Source organism: Olea europaea, unplaced genomic scaffold (assembly GCF_002742605.1).
Source record: "Olea europaea var. sylvestris unplaced genomic scaffold, O_europaea_v1 scaffold311, whole genome shotgun sequence".
Classification (NCBI taxonomy): domain Eukaryota; kingdom Viridiplantae; phylum Streptophyta; class Magnoliopsida; order Lamiales; family Oleaceae; genus Olea; species Olea europaea.
Window position 1 is genome coordinate 250,220 of NW_019249854.1, and position 15,145 is coordinate 265,364.

At 40.4% G+C, this 15,145-nt stretch overlaps 2 protein-coding genes across 2 annotated transcripts; one reads left to right on the forward strand and one right to left on the reverse strand.

Annotated features, from left to right (window-relative positions):
* Positions 1-3,103: 3,103 nt before the first annotated feature.
* LOC111385241 lies at positions 3,104-4,946 on the reverse strand. Its single transcript, XM_023009617.1, has 3 exons — positions 4,239-4,946; positions 3,751-4,151; positions 3,104-3,676 (listed from the first exon to the last, which is right to left on the reverse strand). Exons 1-3 carry the CDS (start codon positions 4,936-4,938, stop codon positions 3,137-3,139), a joined length of 1,641 nt encoding a protein of 546 aa, XP_022865385.1. The 5' UTR covers positions 4,939-4,946; the 3' UTR covers positions 3,104-3,136.
* Positions 4,947-13,299: 8,353 nt separating this feature from the next.
* On the forward strand, positions 13,300-14,948 carry LOC111385208 (glycine dehydrogenase (decarboxylating), mitochondrial-like). The gene is made up of 2 exons (XM_023009586.1): positions 13,300-13,719; positions 13,924-14,948. The coding sequence occupies exons 1-2, from the start codon at positions 13,503-13,505 to the stop codon at positions 14,946-14,948; spliced, it is 1,242 nt and encodes a 413-aa protein (XP_022865354.1). The 5' UTR covers positions 13,300-13,502.
* Positions 14,949-15,145: the final 197 nt, after the last annotated feature.

Here is a 15,145-nt window from a genome sequence, read left to right on the forward strand (position 1 = left end):
TGTACTTGGCCGTATCTCAAAACGCTGTCAGCGGGGTCTTGGTGAAAGAGGTTAACAAAGTCCAACAGCCTATCTACTATGTAAGCAAGGTCCTACTTGATGCAGAAACCAGGTATACTTTGGCGGAACAACTTGCCCTTGCCTTGGTTATAGCAGCAAGGAAACTCCGGCAATATTTTAGTCTCACCCTATTGTGGTGCTCACTAATCAACCACTTAGGCATATACTTCAGAAGCCTGACGTATCAGGAAGACTGATGAAATGGGCAATAGAGCTTGGGGAATTTGACATAGAATTCAAACCACGCCCATCTATCAAAGCCCAAGCTCTGGCCGACTTCATTGCAGAACTAACCCCTAGGTCTCGGGAGCCAGGTGAGAGCTCGAGCATGAGCACTAATTTGGACACTTGGCAAATATTTGTGGATGGAGCATCGAACTCCTCGGGCTCGGGCGCAGGGGTCATCATCATCAGCCCTGACAAACAAACAGAGATCCAATGCGCTCTCAGATTCGAGTTTGAAGCAACCAACAACGAGGCCGAGTATGAGGCCGTCGTTATTGCTCTTGAACTAGCCCTTTGCCTAGAGCTCGAGTTCGTAAAGGTCTTCAGCGATTCACAGCTAGTGGTCGGACAGATTGAAGGATCATTTGAAAGGAAGGAGGAGAAAATGAGTTTGTACTGTATGAGGTTCAGGATCTTCAGCGAAAATTCAAGAGCTGTGAAATTACAAAAATTGCTCGAAAGGACAACGGAAAAGTCGATGCATTATCCAGGCTTATGTTCATGGGGGTAGACGGCCTTGACAGAACGGTTCACATTAAAATCATCACAGAACCCAGCATCAGTCAAATCCTCGACATCATGGACATTGACAACGAACCATCCTGGATGGACCCGATCATAGAATTCATCACAAACGGAAGTCTACCAAGCGATGCCAGGTTGTCCAGAAGCATCAGAGCCCGAGCTCCTAGGTACTGCATGATCAGCGGTGTCCTTTTCCGCAGAAGTATTACTCTTCCGTACCTAAGGTGTCTCAGGCCATCAGAATCATCCTAGGCCCTTGCTGAAGTTCATGAAGGTGTGTGTGGGAATCATCAAGGAGCCAGGGCCTTGGCCTTTAAACTTGTACGATATGGATACTACTGGCCAACTATGAAAAAAGACGCCTCAGAATATGTTAAAAATTGTGATAAGTGCCAGAGGTTTGGCAATATTATCCACTCACCAGCCGAGGACCTCACCAACATTAACTGTTCGGCCCCGTTTGAACAATGGGGAGTTGACATCCTCGGCCCCTTTCCTGTGGCAAGAGGTCAATTAAAGTTTGTTGCTGTAGCAGTAGAGTACTTCACAAAATGGGTAGAGGCCGAACCTCTCGCCACAATATCGGAGCCCAAGCTAAGAGCCTTCACTTGGAGGTCTATCATTTGCAGGTTTGGGATACCAAAGGTCCTCATCACCGACAATGGCAGGCAATTTGACAACCAACAGTTTAGAAACTTTTGCTCAAACCTTGGAATTGATCACCGTCTGACATCAGTTTCGCATCCTCAGAGCAACGGTCTGGCCGAGGTAACAAATCGAATCATATTGCAAGACCTCCGAACAAGAATAAGCGATGCTCGAGGTTCTTGGTCCGACGAGCTGCCGTCTATACTTTGGACGTATAGAACAACTCATAGGACAACCACAGGAGAAACCCCTTTTATGTTAGCTTATGGCATTGAAGCAATGGTCCCAGTGGAAATTAGACTGCCAAGCCTTAGGAGGCTCGTACCAGAAACCTCGGAACATACAACTGAACATCTTGATCTCTTGGAAGAAGTACGGGAGCAAGCCGCTATAAAAGTGGCCTCTTACCAAGCAAAGACAGCAAAACATTTTAATCGCAAAGTCAAGGCTCGGAGGTTCAGAGCTGGCGATTTGGTCCTGAGGAGGGCCGAAGCAGCAGGCCACCCCCCAGGGAAGCTCGGGCCCGTCTGGGAAGGGCCTTTTGAGGTCATACGGCAGGTTCGCAAAGGAGCATACAGCCTAAGAGACACTTCGGGTAGACCTCTTCCGAGGCCCTGGAATGCCGATAATCTAAAAGTATATTACAAGTAAAATTCCCGACGCCTTTAAAAAGATTTTCTTTTCCTGCATTTTATTTCTAGTTTAGCGGGCATGCGTGCCCATGCATGTTTTTCGTTCTCTTTTGTAATGAACTACGTTCGACTTGATCCCGTTTGGGTACGTAGGCAGCTTGGATGCAATATAAATCCAAGTCCAGTCCAAACAATTAATAAATCCAAACATCGGGTATAACAGCCCCTTCAAGCCTTGTCCTTGACAAGCCCCTCTGAGCCTTGCCCTCGAGCAAGCCCCTTTAAGCCTTGTCCTTGACAAGCCCCTCTGAGCCTTGCCCTCGAGCAAGCCCCTTTAAGCCTTGTCCTTGACAAGCCCTTCTGAGCCTTGTCCTTGACGAGCCCCTCTGAGCCTTGCCCTCGAGCAAGCCCCTTTAAGCCTTGTCCTTGACAAGCCCCTCTGAGCCTTGCCCTCGAGCAAGCCCCTTTAAGCCTTGTCTCTCACAAGCACCAAAATCCTGGAGCTCATAATCAGTACAATAGTGCAGCACAAGTATAAATCCCGAGGATATACATCCCGACCATATATCCTTATATTTTTGGCCAAAGCTGAAAAATGAGAGCTCGGGATAAAACTACGTACAAAGGTCGGTCACAATTCTTCGAATACCCCCGAGGTAACCGCCCATCGTGATTAGTCCTCGAGATAATTCAATATAAACGTCGGGACAGATTTACCGTCAAGCTGTTGAACTATTCGCTATTGTCCCCGGCATTAAGACTTGTTTAAAAATCAGATTGATTTGTTTTCAATCGTCATGATTTTTATTCGTCGGGCTATTAATTCGATATTGTCGTCAAGATAATTAATTGTCTTTATCGTCGAGATTGTCTTTATGAATGAGATAATCAATCCTTCTCGAGGTATTGATCAATGTTCGGCGCATATGAAAATAGAAACACGATGATAACACAAAAGAGCTCGGTCAAAAGAAAAAAACAATCTCCATTAAGATCAGGCATTTTACAATTACAAAAAATAACAATACAGAATAAGCTCGGCGAATTCAGGCGTCGGTATCCTGACTGCCTTGGCCTTCCTCGACGTCATCACCCTCGATATCGACGTCCTCATCCCCAGCGTTCTCTTCAGACTCTGAAAGATGAAGGTCATCAGCCACCTCGGGGATTGGCTTCAGATCCTCAGGGCGAGCATCTGGCCTCAGGCGCATGAAAGCTCGAGCTTCCTTCAGGGCATGAAAGTAAGAGCCCATAGCATAGTCGCCCTTTAACTCGTTGAAGGCGTCAGACTTCTTGAAGTCCTCGATCGCTTCCTCCCGAGCACTGGCCAGCTTCTCATCAAAATCTTTTTTAAGCTGATCGAGCTCGAGCTTAAAGTGCTCAGCCTCAGCCTTCGCAGTACCGGCCTCACCCTGAGCACTGCGTAGATCATTTCGCATATGCTCGCGCTCCCTCAATAGCTGAGCACGCTCCTCCTCGAGGTCGGCAATCCTTAGATCCCGAGCAGAAACGGCCCCCTCGAGGTCGGCCATTCTTGAAGACTCGTCCTTTTCCTTCAAGGAAAGGCCCCGAGCTATTCCCAGTGTCTGCAAAATGGTGCATGGTTAACCTCGGGACGTCAAGATAACAAAAATAATGTAAAAACAACCGACGAGCTTACCTTCAAGGCCATAGCCTCAAGAGCCCTCAAGCCATTGCTTAAGTCGACATCTGCCCGGTATTTGTCGACGATGCTGAGCACTGAGTGGCACCGAGAGCATCCCTCGGGATTAGCAGGCCCCGGTGGCAGGCTCCCATCCTCGAGGTCGACCACGTCAACAGGTCCCCGAGGAACAGACTCCCGAGGAGTACCCTGATGATCCTGCTGCTGAGATCCCGTCCTCACTATTCCCGGGGATGGTCCTCGGGGCCTTGAAGATTCCCCAGGCCCACTGGTCTGCCTTTCCTGCCTCGAATCCCGAGGTCTCTTTTGGCCCCTCCTCTGGCCGGGAGCTCGAGCCTGGGGAGCCTTGGACTTTTTGTTCACTGCCTGACGAAGGGCACTTGGATCAAACGTCATTTCTGCAAAAATAAAAAATTACATGTAATTAGCACGAGCATAGCAAGAATACAGATCGGGATTTTAAGCGTCAAGTTAACATATCCTACCCTCGATTCCTTTCATGTTTGCAAGCTCGAGGATATCATCCCCGAGGATATCATCCAAGTCATAAACGAGGGGCTCGAGCTCCTCTAGCATTTGCCTATGCCTCTCCAACGATTCAAAGTATGCCTGACCCCCACAAAACCTAGCAGTATCAGGAACCCCCCACCGAGGACTAAAGGGAACGTCGGGATCTTGAGGTATAGCGTAGAACCACTTATCCTTCCACCCCTTCAGGGAACTAGGCATCCTCGGGATTCTAAACCCTCCTCGAGTTGAGAGGTAAGCAAAACAAGAATACTGGGGGAGTTGTTTTAGGTCGAAGACCATCCTACATAAGTCGACGTATGGGATAATCCCGAGGTATCTACAAGCTATAAAGAAGTAAGTCAACATCCTCCACCCGTTCGGCACTAACTGCCCCGGGCTCATGTTATGCTCGGTCAAGAGCGCGAGGAAAAAGGGGTGCAATGGCCACCTAAATCCCCCCTTTAGAGAATCCTTGAAAATGACTAACTCTCCCTCCCGGGCAATAGCTACCCTATCCTCATTACCCGGAGACCTAATATCACAGTTCGGCATCAGGCCGAATTCCCTAGCAGTCGCCACGGCTAAGTGCTCCTTAAACTTACAAGGGTGATCGGGGTACACTAGTGGGGTCGGGATATCCTGGGCTCGAGGATTTGCACTTATGGGGACGGCCATAGGTATTATCGACTGCCCCAAGTCCTCGGTTGGTGTTCCCGAACTCGAGGATGACGTATCGCTATCACTACTTGACATCCTACCTTAAATATAGACTTTTCTAAAAACAATTAACTTAAAGACTTGAGGACTCACCTTATCCCGACGATTCCGACAAGGTTTACTGATAGTAAAAAAGTAAAAAATGAATAGGAATGGAGGCTTATATATGGAAACATGGGTGGGAGCCCAAAGGTCGTATCCTGAACCGTTCGATCATGCCACGTGTCCTACATCCCACGGTCTAAAAATTACACCGCCTTTCTACTAGGGCTGGCGTCATTACCACATCTGACGTCAGCCCTCAGGAGGCCTTCCTCAGTATTTAATCGACAGAGGCTCTATACCGAGGACTGTAACTGGGACCTTTTTGCACCTATCCTCGTGCATATTATCGAGCACAGGTGCACGGGGGCCAATGATATAACCGAGTTTTGTTCCCGACGAATATAGACCGAGGACTCAATTTCGTCGGTATGAGTATCAAAATGCTCGGGACATATGTGCTCGGGTATCATGTATGCCCGGGCTAATAGCCCGAAGATTTATTACACAATCATTCGACAATTATATCCGACAATTATGTCTCCTATGCCCGACGAGAGATTTATTCTGACTAAATATCCTTAATTTATGTCTCCTATGCCCAGAAGAACTCTATTGGTATCACAATTATACCACAATTCAAACTCCTATCTCGCGTAGGACTCATTGGTATAAAATCGCAAAATCAAGCTATCCTACTACAGGTGCAATGCGGAATCCTGATATGAACACACTACCTACCCCTATAAATACAGGACCTTGAACCATTATTCAGGTACGTTTTACATTGTTCTTCAGCACATAGCCTCACGCATATATTTCCCTTTCTGACTTAAGCATCGGAGGGGCGACGAGAACACACCTCGTTGCCTTTGTTTCAGGTATCGGAAGATCACGTTCGTGCTCATCATCAGTCATCAAGCTCGGGAAATCTACAGGTACGATTTTTGGTAGCATCAGGTAGATTTTTCACTTGTCGATTCGCATATTTCCGTGTATTGGCTGAAATCTGAACGAATGTAGCAATTGTACTGCTTTAGAAGATTTGTTTTATGATTTATTCAATCAATAAATTTTAAAAAATTGAAATTTGTAGCTTTATTGCAATTTTCGCCCTGAAGGAAGCATTGTGAAACAATGAGAGTTTACCTTTAGCATTGATCCATTGAGTCCTGAATTTTTATTTTTAACTATACCAGCTAGAAAAGTATGGATTTTCCTTTTTCTTCCTCATTTTTCGAATATAGATTGCAATATTTGTGCTTAGACTAATTTAAGATTTATTTCCTTTTATTCGGTTGCAACAAAATTCATTACGTAGGCCTTCCAGGAGAACTCCTCCTACCTTCCAGGAGAAAGCATGTCTTCCAAGAGCCCCATAAATCGAACCCGCGACCTCTGAACTGTTTGTCTTGAAGAACTCCGTCCTTTGCCAGTTGGAATGTGCCCCGGGGGGCTGGGAATGACACGTTTTAAACGTTTGTTTGGTTGAGTCAAGATGGAAAATAGTTTTTGTTGCTATCATTGTCGAGAGGAACTTACTAGTTGTCGGTATCCATGTTTGTCGCCATCATGCAAAGTCATAAAGTTCATTAATTCAGAGGTTTCTTTTTCATTTAGCCCATGTTTGGATCCCAATTCTCATTTCTTAAAACTCATTTTCCACAACACTTTTTATGAGACATACAACTTTTATAAATTTTTCAACCACACATTTTATCAACTTTTATCGAAATCTACTAAAAATCTATTTTTTATCCAAATCAATCAGGGGCTTATTTTTGTAGCCAGGTAACTCGTAAACACGCTTGCAAACTAGAGCTACTCAAAGTGCATGCCTCGTTTCTTTACAGGTTTTGGAACTGGGGATAGTGTAACACTCCCTTATCATTGGACTTTCACTAGGAGTTTCACAAAGTCCATGCACAATTAGACCTACGATCAGGGCGTTATCATTCCATCAATACTTTGAAGATTTTTCTTTTAGGAGCAGGGGCAGATTTGGGGGTAGCTCTACTAGGCTGTAAGCCAGTACAGCTACTGCCCAAATGCTCTTTTTGTGTTAAGATCTTTTGAAAAAAAAAAAACTATAGCTCGGCCCAATTTATATTTAGCCCACTACCTAAACCACTTTAGCCCAACTTAAATTGATCAACTTTTGATCCAAATTTTGTAATTAGCCCACGACTGGTCTCCACTGATCGTGGTAAAGAAAGGGAGGAATGATCTTCAGGCTTCAAATCTGCGTAGGGAGTCACCTGGATGGCTGGATGGAGTATTTGAAGAACATACTTACAGAATTGTCAGAAAAAATCTTGAATGATTATGAGCTGAATTATGATAAAGAAATAAATGGGTGATCATGATCTTTAGGCTTCGAATTTGGGTAGGAAATCAACCGGTTGTAGTACCTTGAAGAACATACATACAAAATCACCAACGAAAATCTTGAATCGAAAGTGAGTGACGATGTTGAAGCAATAAAAATCAAGATCTATAGCCTTCGAAAATTGGAACGGAATCCCCCGTGATCTCTTGATTTGAGGATAATCTTACCGATTGCAAATGGTTTGCTGAATTGACTTTAGGCTCATAACTATAGAGATGAAATTAGGGCAGCAATTTGGGAAAATTATGAATAGTGCCGAAATGAAGAGTAATCAACGGTGAAATAATGTAGTGATGGGTGAAATTTCCTCTGGAACGTAAACCCATTCGGCCATTGCATAATTTCCATTGAATCCATTCCAAAGTCCAAAGACTCCAAACGCAATAACCCACCTAATCAGACACTCATCTCCTGAATTTGAGCCTCATTTATCTCCACAGCCTGATTTTGTTATATTTATAACAATTTTTTTTGTTATATTTGAATTACATCAAATTTTTAAAAAATTTTGGCCCCCTGTGGCCAAATCCGAGCATCATAGCCCCCCGCAGTGTACATTCCTGGCTCCGCCCCTGTTTAGGAGGATGCATTTCTCAGGCCCATTTCAGGATGCTCAAACCTACCCTAATGGCATGCTTTTTTGCCATAACACCACCATTGGGAATTGCTGTTAGGATTGCCATTTCTTCAAGTTACAACCCCAAGAGCCCTAGAGCTTTCGTCATTGAAGCTATTTTCGATTCAATATCCGTTGGAATTTCGGTGTACATGGTGCTCGTGGATCTGATCGCTGCCGATCTCTTGCGTAAGAAAATGAGCTGCAACATGAAGCTCCAGGTCATGTCTAATTTTGCTCTCTTCGATATCTTCTCTGGCCATATGGGCTTGATTCGACTCTTTGATGCATAAATATTTCCTTTCTTTTGCTCTGCTTTTCATCGCCCTTTGGCGAATAGATTCTAGAGATAATCTATGTCTATTTCGCTTTTCCCCTCTGCCTTCCCCTTGTTGTTTTGTTTCCTGTAGTTTCTGAAAAACAATGTTGTGTTTCAGCTTCTGCTGTGTTAATGTAACTTCATCAAAGAAAACACTCCGAAGAAAAGAAATAAAAACGTACTTTGTATATCCTTTCTTGTGTTTGAAAGAGAAACTAAGCAGAACCATGATTTTAAGATACAATCATAATTAATCAGTTATTTTCCCCAAAATTTGGATTTTTACTATATAAATTTTTTTTTTTAAATTTTAAAACTATATTGTCAAATAATAGATGTTTAGTAAGTAATTTTGAATTTGAAAGTTGATTATTGTCTTTAATGGATTTCAAGATGACACAATGTGAAGAGAGCACAATTAGTGCTTGTTTGGTACGAATTTTGATAATTGACTTTTTGATTGTTAGGGATAAAATGGATCCTACCTGTGAGAGAATAATTCAAAAATGACGGCTGAAACAGTGAAATAACGGTCAAAAAATTGATTTTAATTGACTTTTAAGTTGTTCCAAACAAGCTCTTAGACTTAGAGTGTGTTTGACCGTGAGCATGAAATGTGCATAAAAAAATAAATTCTAGACAATTCAATTGTCTAGAACTTATATGTATACTAATTATTAATTAAATGTGTTTGATTGATTTAGTTTTTAATTTAGAAAATATTATACTTGTTCACTTTTTATTGGTGGGTAGACAAGAGCGAAGGGATAGATAAGAGAGAGTGGATTCCTTGAAAAATAGAATCCTACTCCCAGGGGTGAATACAAGGGTCGAGTTCAGTTAGCTTGGACCTCGAGCGTTGAAAGCTTATCATCGACGGTCAACTTCTATGATAGCGAGATTGTTTATTAATATTTAATTAAATAATATTCAAAAATTGTACGGATTAGAGTTAAAAGAACTAGATACACCACTAGAACTAAAATTAGATGCGAACTATTATTTTGGATGAAAAAATCGTTCCATAATCTGTAAAATGCCTTAATTTATTTTTCAATTAAATAAGTAATATATATTAACAAAATATCAATATTCAGTTTATAATTAAAGTTAATTAAACATGCATTATTATATTAATAAAACTGAAATTATTTATGTACTTATATCTATTTTATGTGTTTGTATGATTTCACTTTTTCACAATCGATTTTTTGTGAACGAAAAATGGAGCATTTTATTAATTAAATAAGTTTTGTTGAAAGATTCATTATGAGACTAAGGTCAATTTTCCTACAAATTCATCCACCATTAATTGACCAAACTCTCAAATCAATTTATTGGAAGGAAAAAAGAAAATCAAGAAGAGGGACAAAGCACAGGTTTGAATGTTTCTACTTGCATTAAACCAGTAAAATTGAATATATATATTATTTTGTTACATTATGTGCTAAAAATCAATAAGTGTCCTGATGGTAAAGTGATCAATATATTTAAAGAATGTAGCAGGTTCAAATCACCTTCCATGCATTCATTTTGGTGAAAATTGTTGAAATACAAAAATTATAAAAAAATTGCTTTTGAAGAGTTTCGAACACAAGACGTTCAATTCAATAGTAGAAAGGCTAACCAACTAAGCTACCACAGATGTTTATTATTAATATGAATTATCAACTATATAATTTAAAAATTCTATCTATTATCAATAAAAAAAATTCTCCCCAGTGAATCCAGCTAGGCCTAAATCCGCCTCTGCCTACTCCCCCCAAAAAATATTTTTCTTGATTTTGAGAAAAATATAGTCACGTGATCAAAAGTAGGAAAATGATTTCCATGGAAAAAAATTTCAAATAAACATCACAAAATTAAAAATTTTGGTGGAAAAAAACATTTTCCATAGAAAATATTGGTACTCAAACGCATTCTTAATGTTATAAATAAAGCCTTCAACCTTCAAATTGGGTCAAAAATTTCCACGAAGCCAAAATTTCAAATGGACAAGTTTTAGATCATATTCAAAAGCATATGAAGCAATAAAATACCGTCACATATTTATGAATGACTGTTACATCAATCTTATAAGTCACAATCACATAACGTAATACGTTTATAGTCACATAACGTATAGTTTGGGTCACAATCTCACAACCTCGTAAACAGAGTCACACAACATAATGATAATTTTAACTTGAAATGACAATTTTTTCAAAGGAATTAAGCTCCTTGTGCAAATGAACTATATATTGATCTTTACTAATGATGAAGTGGCATCGTTGAATTGATTGGTTATTTTTTTGTTGTCCAACATCTTAGGAATGACAATTTGATTTGTTCGCTCAGATCACCCGTGACTCGGCCCAAAAATAGCTCGAGTCAAGGCTCAAGCCGAGCTCGGGCCAACTAGTGTGGCTCGTCGAGTTGACTCGTTAAAAAAAAGCAGCTCTATGCTACTTTTAAGAAGAGCAGTGTGTAGCTGCCTATTGTAATCGAGTTTTTGCTTGGCTCGGCTTAAGTAAAAAAAAAAAAAAAAAAAGCCGACTTAATTTTACTCGAGCCGACTCGGCTTGACTCATTAACATCCCTATAACATCCAATGAAAATTGTGTTAGCTGACAAATATTTGTATATGTAGCATTAGAGATGGCAATGTATCGAGTTGAGTCGGCTCGACCCTTAAACACACGAGCGCACGAGCCGAACTCAGCTCGACCCACGAGCTCGATAAATTTTCAAACATTTCTTCACATTTTTTACGAGTCAGTTCGTGAACTTTTGGCTCGTGGGCCCGTTCGCGAGCTCGATGAGCCAAGCCTTACTCGGTTCGTTGGTTCCCACCCTTGCTCGATGAGCTCGAGCCGCCCACGAGTCGAGTTTTGACGAACCGAGTGGTCGAGCCGATGAGCCGCTCGGCCCATTTGACATCCCTTTGTAGCATGATTGTTTTTCGAAGACCTGTGTCTTAGGTCACATTTTAAAATTGTAGATGCATACTTGAAACTATAGATTATTGCAATTTTGTTACTGATAGTCACATTCACATAACTTATAAGTCATAATCGGACCACGTATGTTATTGTAGGTTCACTAGGAATGTTCACTGGGAATGTTTTCATTACCCTTGTGTATAACCCGTCTTCGAAACAATGACTTTAGAAGTTGAGGAACCTCTATCCTAAATTCTCAAATAACCACATTATATGGCTCTTCACTCCCACTTATTTCACTATTTGGCTTTAGAAGTTGAGGAACCTCTGCCCCAAATTCTCAAATAACCACATTATATGGCTCTTCACTCCCACTTATTTCACTATTTGTACCGTTGCTATCCCTAAACCAGAATTCTAGAAGAAAAAGAAACTTCAAAGAATTATTGCATTAATTATATAACTCAAACCAAAGACCATACAAGTCTTCATTGTACTACGCTCTCAAAATGTGCTTGTTTTCCTTTCTTCCTTATCTTGCGAGTCTTTGAGAAATAACTTCTATGAGAAGAAAACCCAACATATACTCAATGCAAGGATCGCCAACTCCTCAGTTGAATATTCCATCAAGAACACCCCTATAATCAATTAATCAAAATTGTACCATCGATATGAATCCTGAAATTCATTTAAATAAACTCAAACATGCCAACCACTTGCTATAAGATTTTTCTTTGCAGTTGTACATGAATCTACCTCTTTTCAATTCTAATACCATATATTTTATAAGAGTACTAAGACGGTTTCTTTTTCAACATAAAAATTAAAATAAATGAGAGATGTGAAGACGAGTTTCTTTTTCAACATAAACATTAAAATAAATGAGAGATGTGAGTTCTTCACTTGTTGCGATCTTATGCTTTGTTATAGAGTATCAATTGAGAACGCGTATTTTTAATTTCGATTTTCATTTTTTTACATAACTATATACGTACAAAATTAGATGTTTCATTCTTACAGTAACATTACGATATTTTTCTAGTATGAGTGAAGCAAAAATTTCGACGTGGTTACCATTTGTTCAAACACTAATCCTAATTGATAATGAATAAAATCTAAAGATATGATTCATATCTTCTACTGTCTGAAGCTTAATTCCATTTCTTATCTCTGTGTGTGAGGTGAGAAAATAAGATAAGCCAGATGTGAAAGACAAGCTGCCAACAAACATTTTTTAGGCTGAATTTTCATGCCCAACAAAATTTTCCAAATCCATTCAATTTGATCCATTGAATCTCAATCCTTTATAATTATTCCCTTCCATTCATTTTTAAATTGCTACAAAAACCCACAAATATTTTGCTCATCTACAAGAACTTTTGCACATAAAGATAGATTTACCAAAAATCACTGGCTTGCAGAGCCTCCTTGAATAAGACCAAAATTTGCTGTCCTTTTCCTCAATTTTGTCTACAATCTGCCTTCAGAGCCTTAAAATTTAGTATGCACCCACCACCACCAATCTTGGAATCGATTATTTACATTTCCAAAAAATATCAAATTTCTCAAATATATTATTCCCATAATTGAATTGTGGAAAAATTGCATATTGTTTCTTAACTTATTGTTTGAGATGTAAGTTGGTCTTCGAACGTTAAAAAGATACAAAATAGTTTTCAACATTTTATTCTAGTTACACTAGCGATCACATTGAGAAGGAAGTGTTTAAGTTGATGTCAAATTGACAAGTGACCCCTCGTAAAAACACAATCAACTTAAATCTTTAATATTTTGAACACCAACCTAAGTTATAGTTGAAGTATGTGAGACTCGATATTTTCATTGTTGAAGTTTGTTCGTGTGACCATAATAAATTAATTTATAAGTTAGATATGTACAAACCACACAAGAATCTTCATCGTTAATAATTGCATGTACAACTATAATAAAAATTGTAAAACAAACTTACTAGTGGAAAACTAAGTTCTATATTCATATATACTTACATGTATATATATATTAATAAAGAGCGCATCTTCAACAAACCAGTTACCACCACTCACTTTTGAGATAACGGAAAGATAAAAACCAAAATATATACAAAAGATAGCCTACCTTAGTGCAAAGGAGCACTGGACAAAAGCTCTATACTTTTCTCTCTGTTTGTTCATCCCTTTTGGGGTGGCATTTAATTACAAATCCACCCCATCTCGCATTTGCTCATAAATTCAAGAAATGGAGCGTGCACGAAAATTGGCCAACCGGGCAATTCTGAAACGATTGGTTTCAGAATTATCGGAATCCCCTGCATTGTACAGGTCCACCAGGTACGTTTCCTCGTTATCCCCGAGTGCAGTACAAGGTAACAATAATTTTAGGACCCATAATGTTTCTTCGAGAAGTATGGCACGGTATGTTGGGACTCGATCCATTTCTGTCGAGGCCCTGAAACCCAATGACACATTTCCTCGCCGGCATAACTCGGCCACTCCAGAATTATCGGAATCCCCTGCATTGTACAGGTCCACCAGGTACGTTTCCTCGTTATCCCCGAGTGCAGTACAAGGTAACAATAATTTTAGGACCCATAATGTTTCTTCGAGAAGTATGGCACGGTATGTTGGGACTCGATCCATTTCTGTCGAGGCCCTGAAACCCAATGACACATTTCCTCGCCGGCATAACTCGGCCACTCCAGAGGAGCAAACCAGAATGGCCGAGTTTGTCGGGTACAATAGCCTTGATGCGCTCATTGATGCCACAGTGCCCAAATCTATTCGTATTGATAAAATGAAAATGCCTATATTCGATGAGGGATTGACTGAGGCACAAATGATTGAGCACATGAAGAATTTGGCGTCTAAGAATAAGGTAGCAAAGTCATATATTGGGATGGGTTATTATAATACTCTGGTGCCTCCCGTTATATTGAGGAATATTATGGAGAATCCGGGGTGGTACACGCAGTATACTCCGTACCAGGCTGAAATTTCACAAGGACGTCTTGAATCTCTGCTGAATTTTCAGACAATGGTTACAGATCTTACTGGACTGCCCATGTCAAATGCTTCTTTGCTCGACGAAGGGACTGCTGCAGCAGAGGCAATGGCCATGTGTAACAATATTCAGAAGGGCAAAAAGAAAACTTTTGTTATTGCTAGTAACTGCCACCCCCAAACTATTGATATTTGTAAGACTAGAGCTGATGGGTTTGGGCTTAAGGTTGTCGTTTCTGATGTAAATGAGATTGATTATAAATCAGGGGATGTTTGTGGCGTTCTAGTGCAATATCCCGGAACTGAGGGTGAGATTTTGGATTATGGGGAGTTTATTAAGAATGCACATGCCAATGGAGTTAAGGTTGTCATGGCATCTGATTTGTTGGCTTTGATTATGTTAAAAACCCCGGGTGAGTTAAAAGCAGATATCGTGGTTGGTTCAGCTCAGAGGTTTGGTGTCCCGATGGGTTATGGAGGTCCTCATGCTGCTTTCTTGGCTACATCCCAAGAGTATAAGAGGATGATGCCAGGAAGAATTATTGGTGTCAGCATTGATGCTACAGGAAAGACTGCTCTTCGTATGGCAATGCAGACACGGGAGCAACATATTCGTAGGGACAAAGCTACAAGCAACATTTGCACAGCTCAGGTAGCTTTAATTTTCTCTATTGCCTTACCATGATTCTTTGTCAAATTTAAGATTGGTTTAAACCGTGCTTGAATATCTTCTTAAGCAATACTAAATGTTTTGAAATTTGTTTCAACAACTAATAATCCACTATGTCACAACCATATATGTACTTCTAGCTTTGATTAATCAAAATTATGATAGTAGATCTGCTCATATTTAGTGAAAGTTCTATATTTTATATTAGTTCT

Excerpts from the sequence above, each read along its gene's own strand:
- LOC111385241 (XM_023009617.1), bottom strand. The coding sequence starts at position 4,938 with ATGGCCGTCCCCATAAGTGCAAATCCTCGAGCCCAGGATATCCCGACC. Across the intron at positions 4,152-4,238 it reads AAACATGAAAGGAATCGAGG|AAATGACGTTTGATCCAAGT; the intron begins GTAGGATATGTT and ends TTATTTTTGCAG. Across the intron at positions 3,677-3,750 it reads TTGAGGCTATGGCCTTGAAG|ACACTGGGAATAGCTCGGGG; the intron begins GTAAGCTCGTCG and ends ACCATTTTGCAG.
- LOC111385208 (XM_023009586.1), top strand. The coding sequence starts at position 13,503 with ATGGAGCGTGCACGAAAATTGGCCAACCGGGCAATTCTGAAACGATTG. Across the intron at positions 13,720-13,923 it reads TTCTGTCGAGGCCCTGAAAC|CCAATGACACATTTCCTCGC; the intron begins CCAATGACACAT and ends AGGCCCTGAAAC.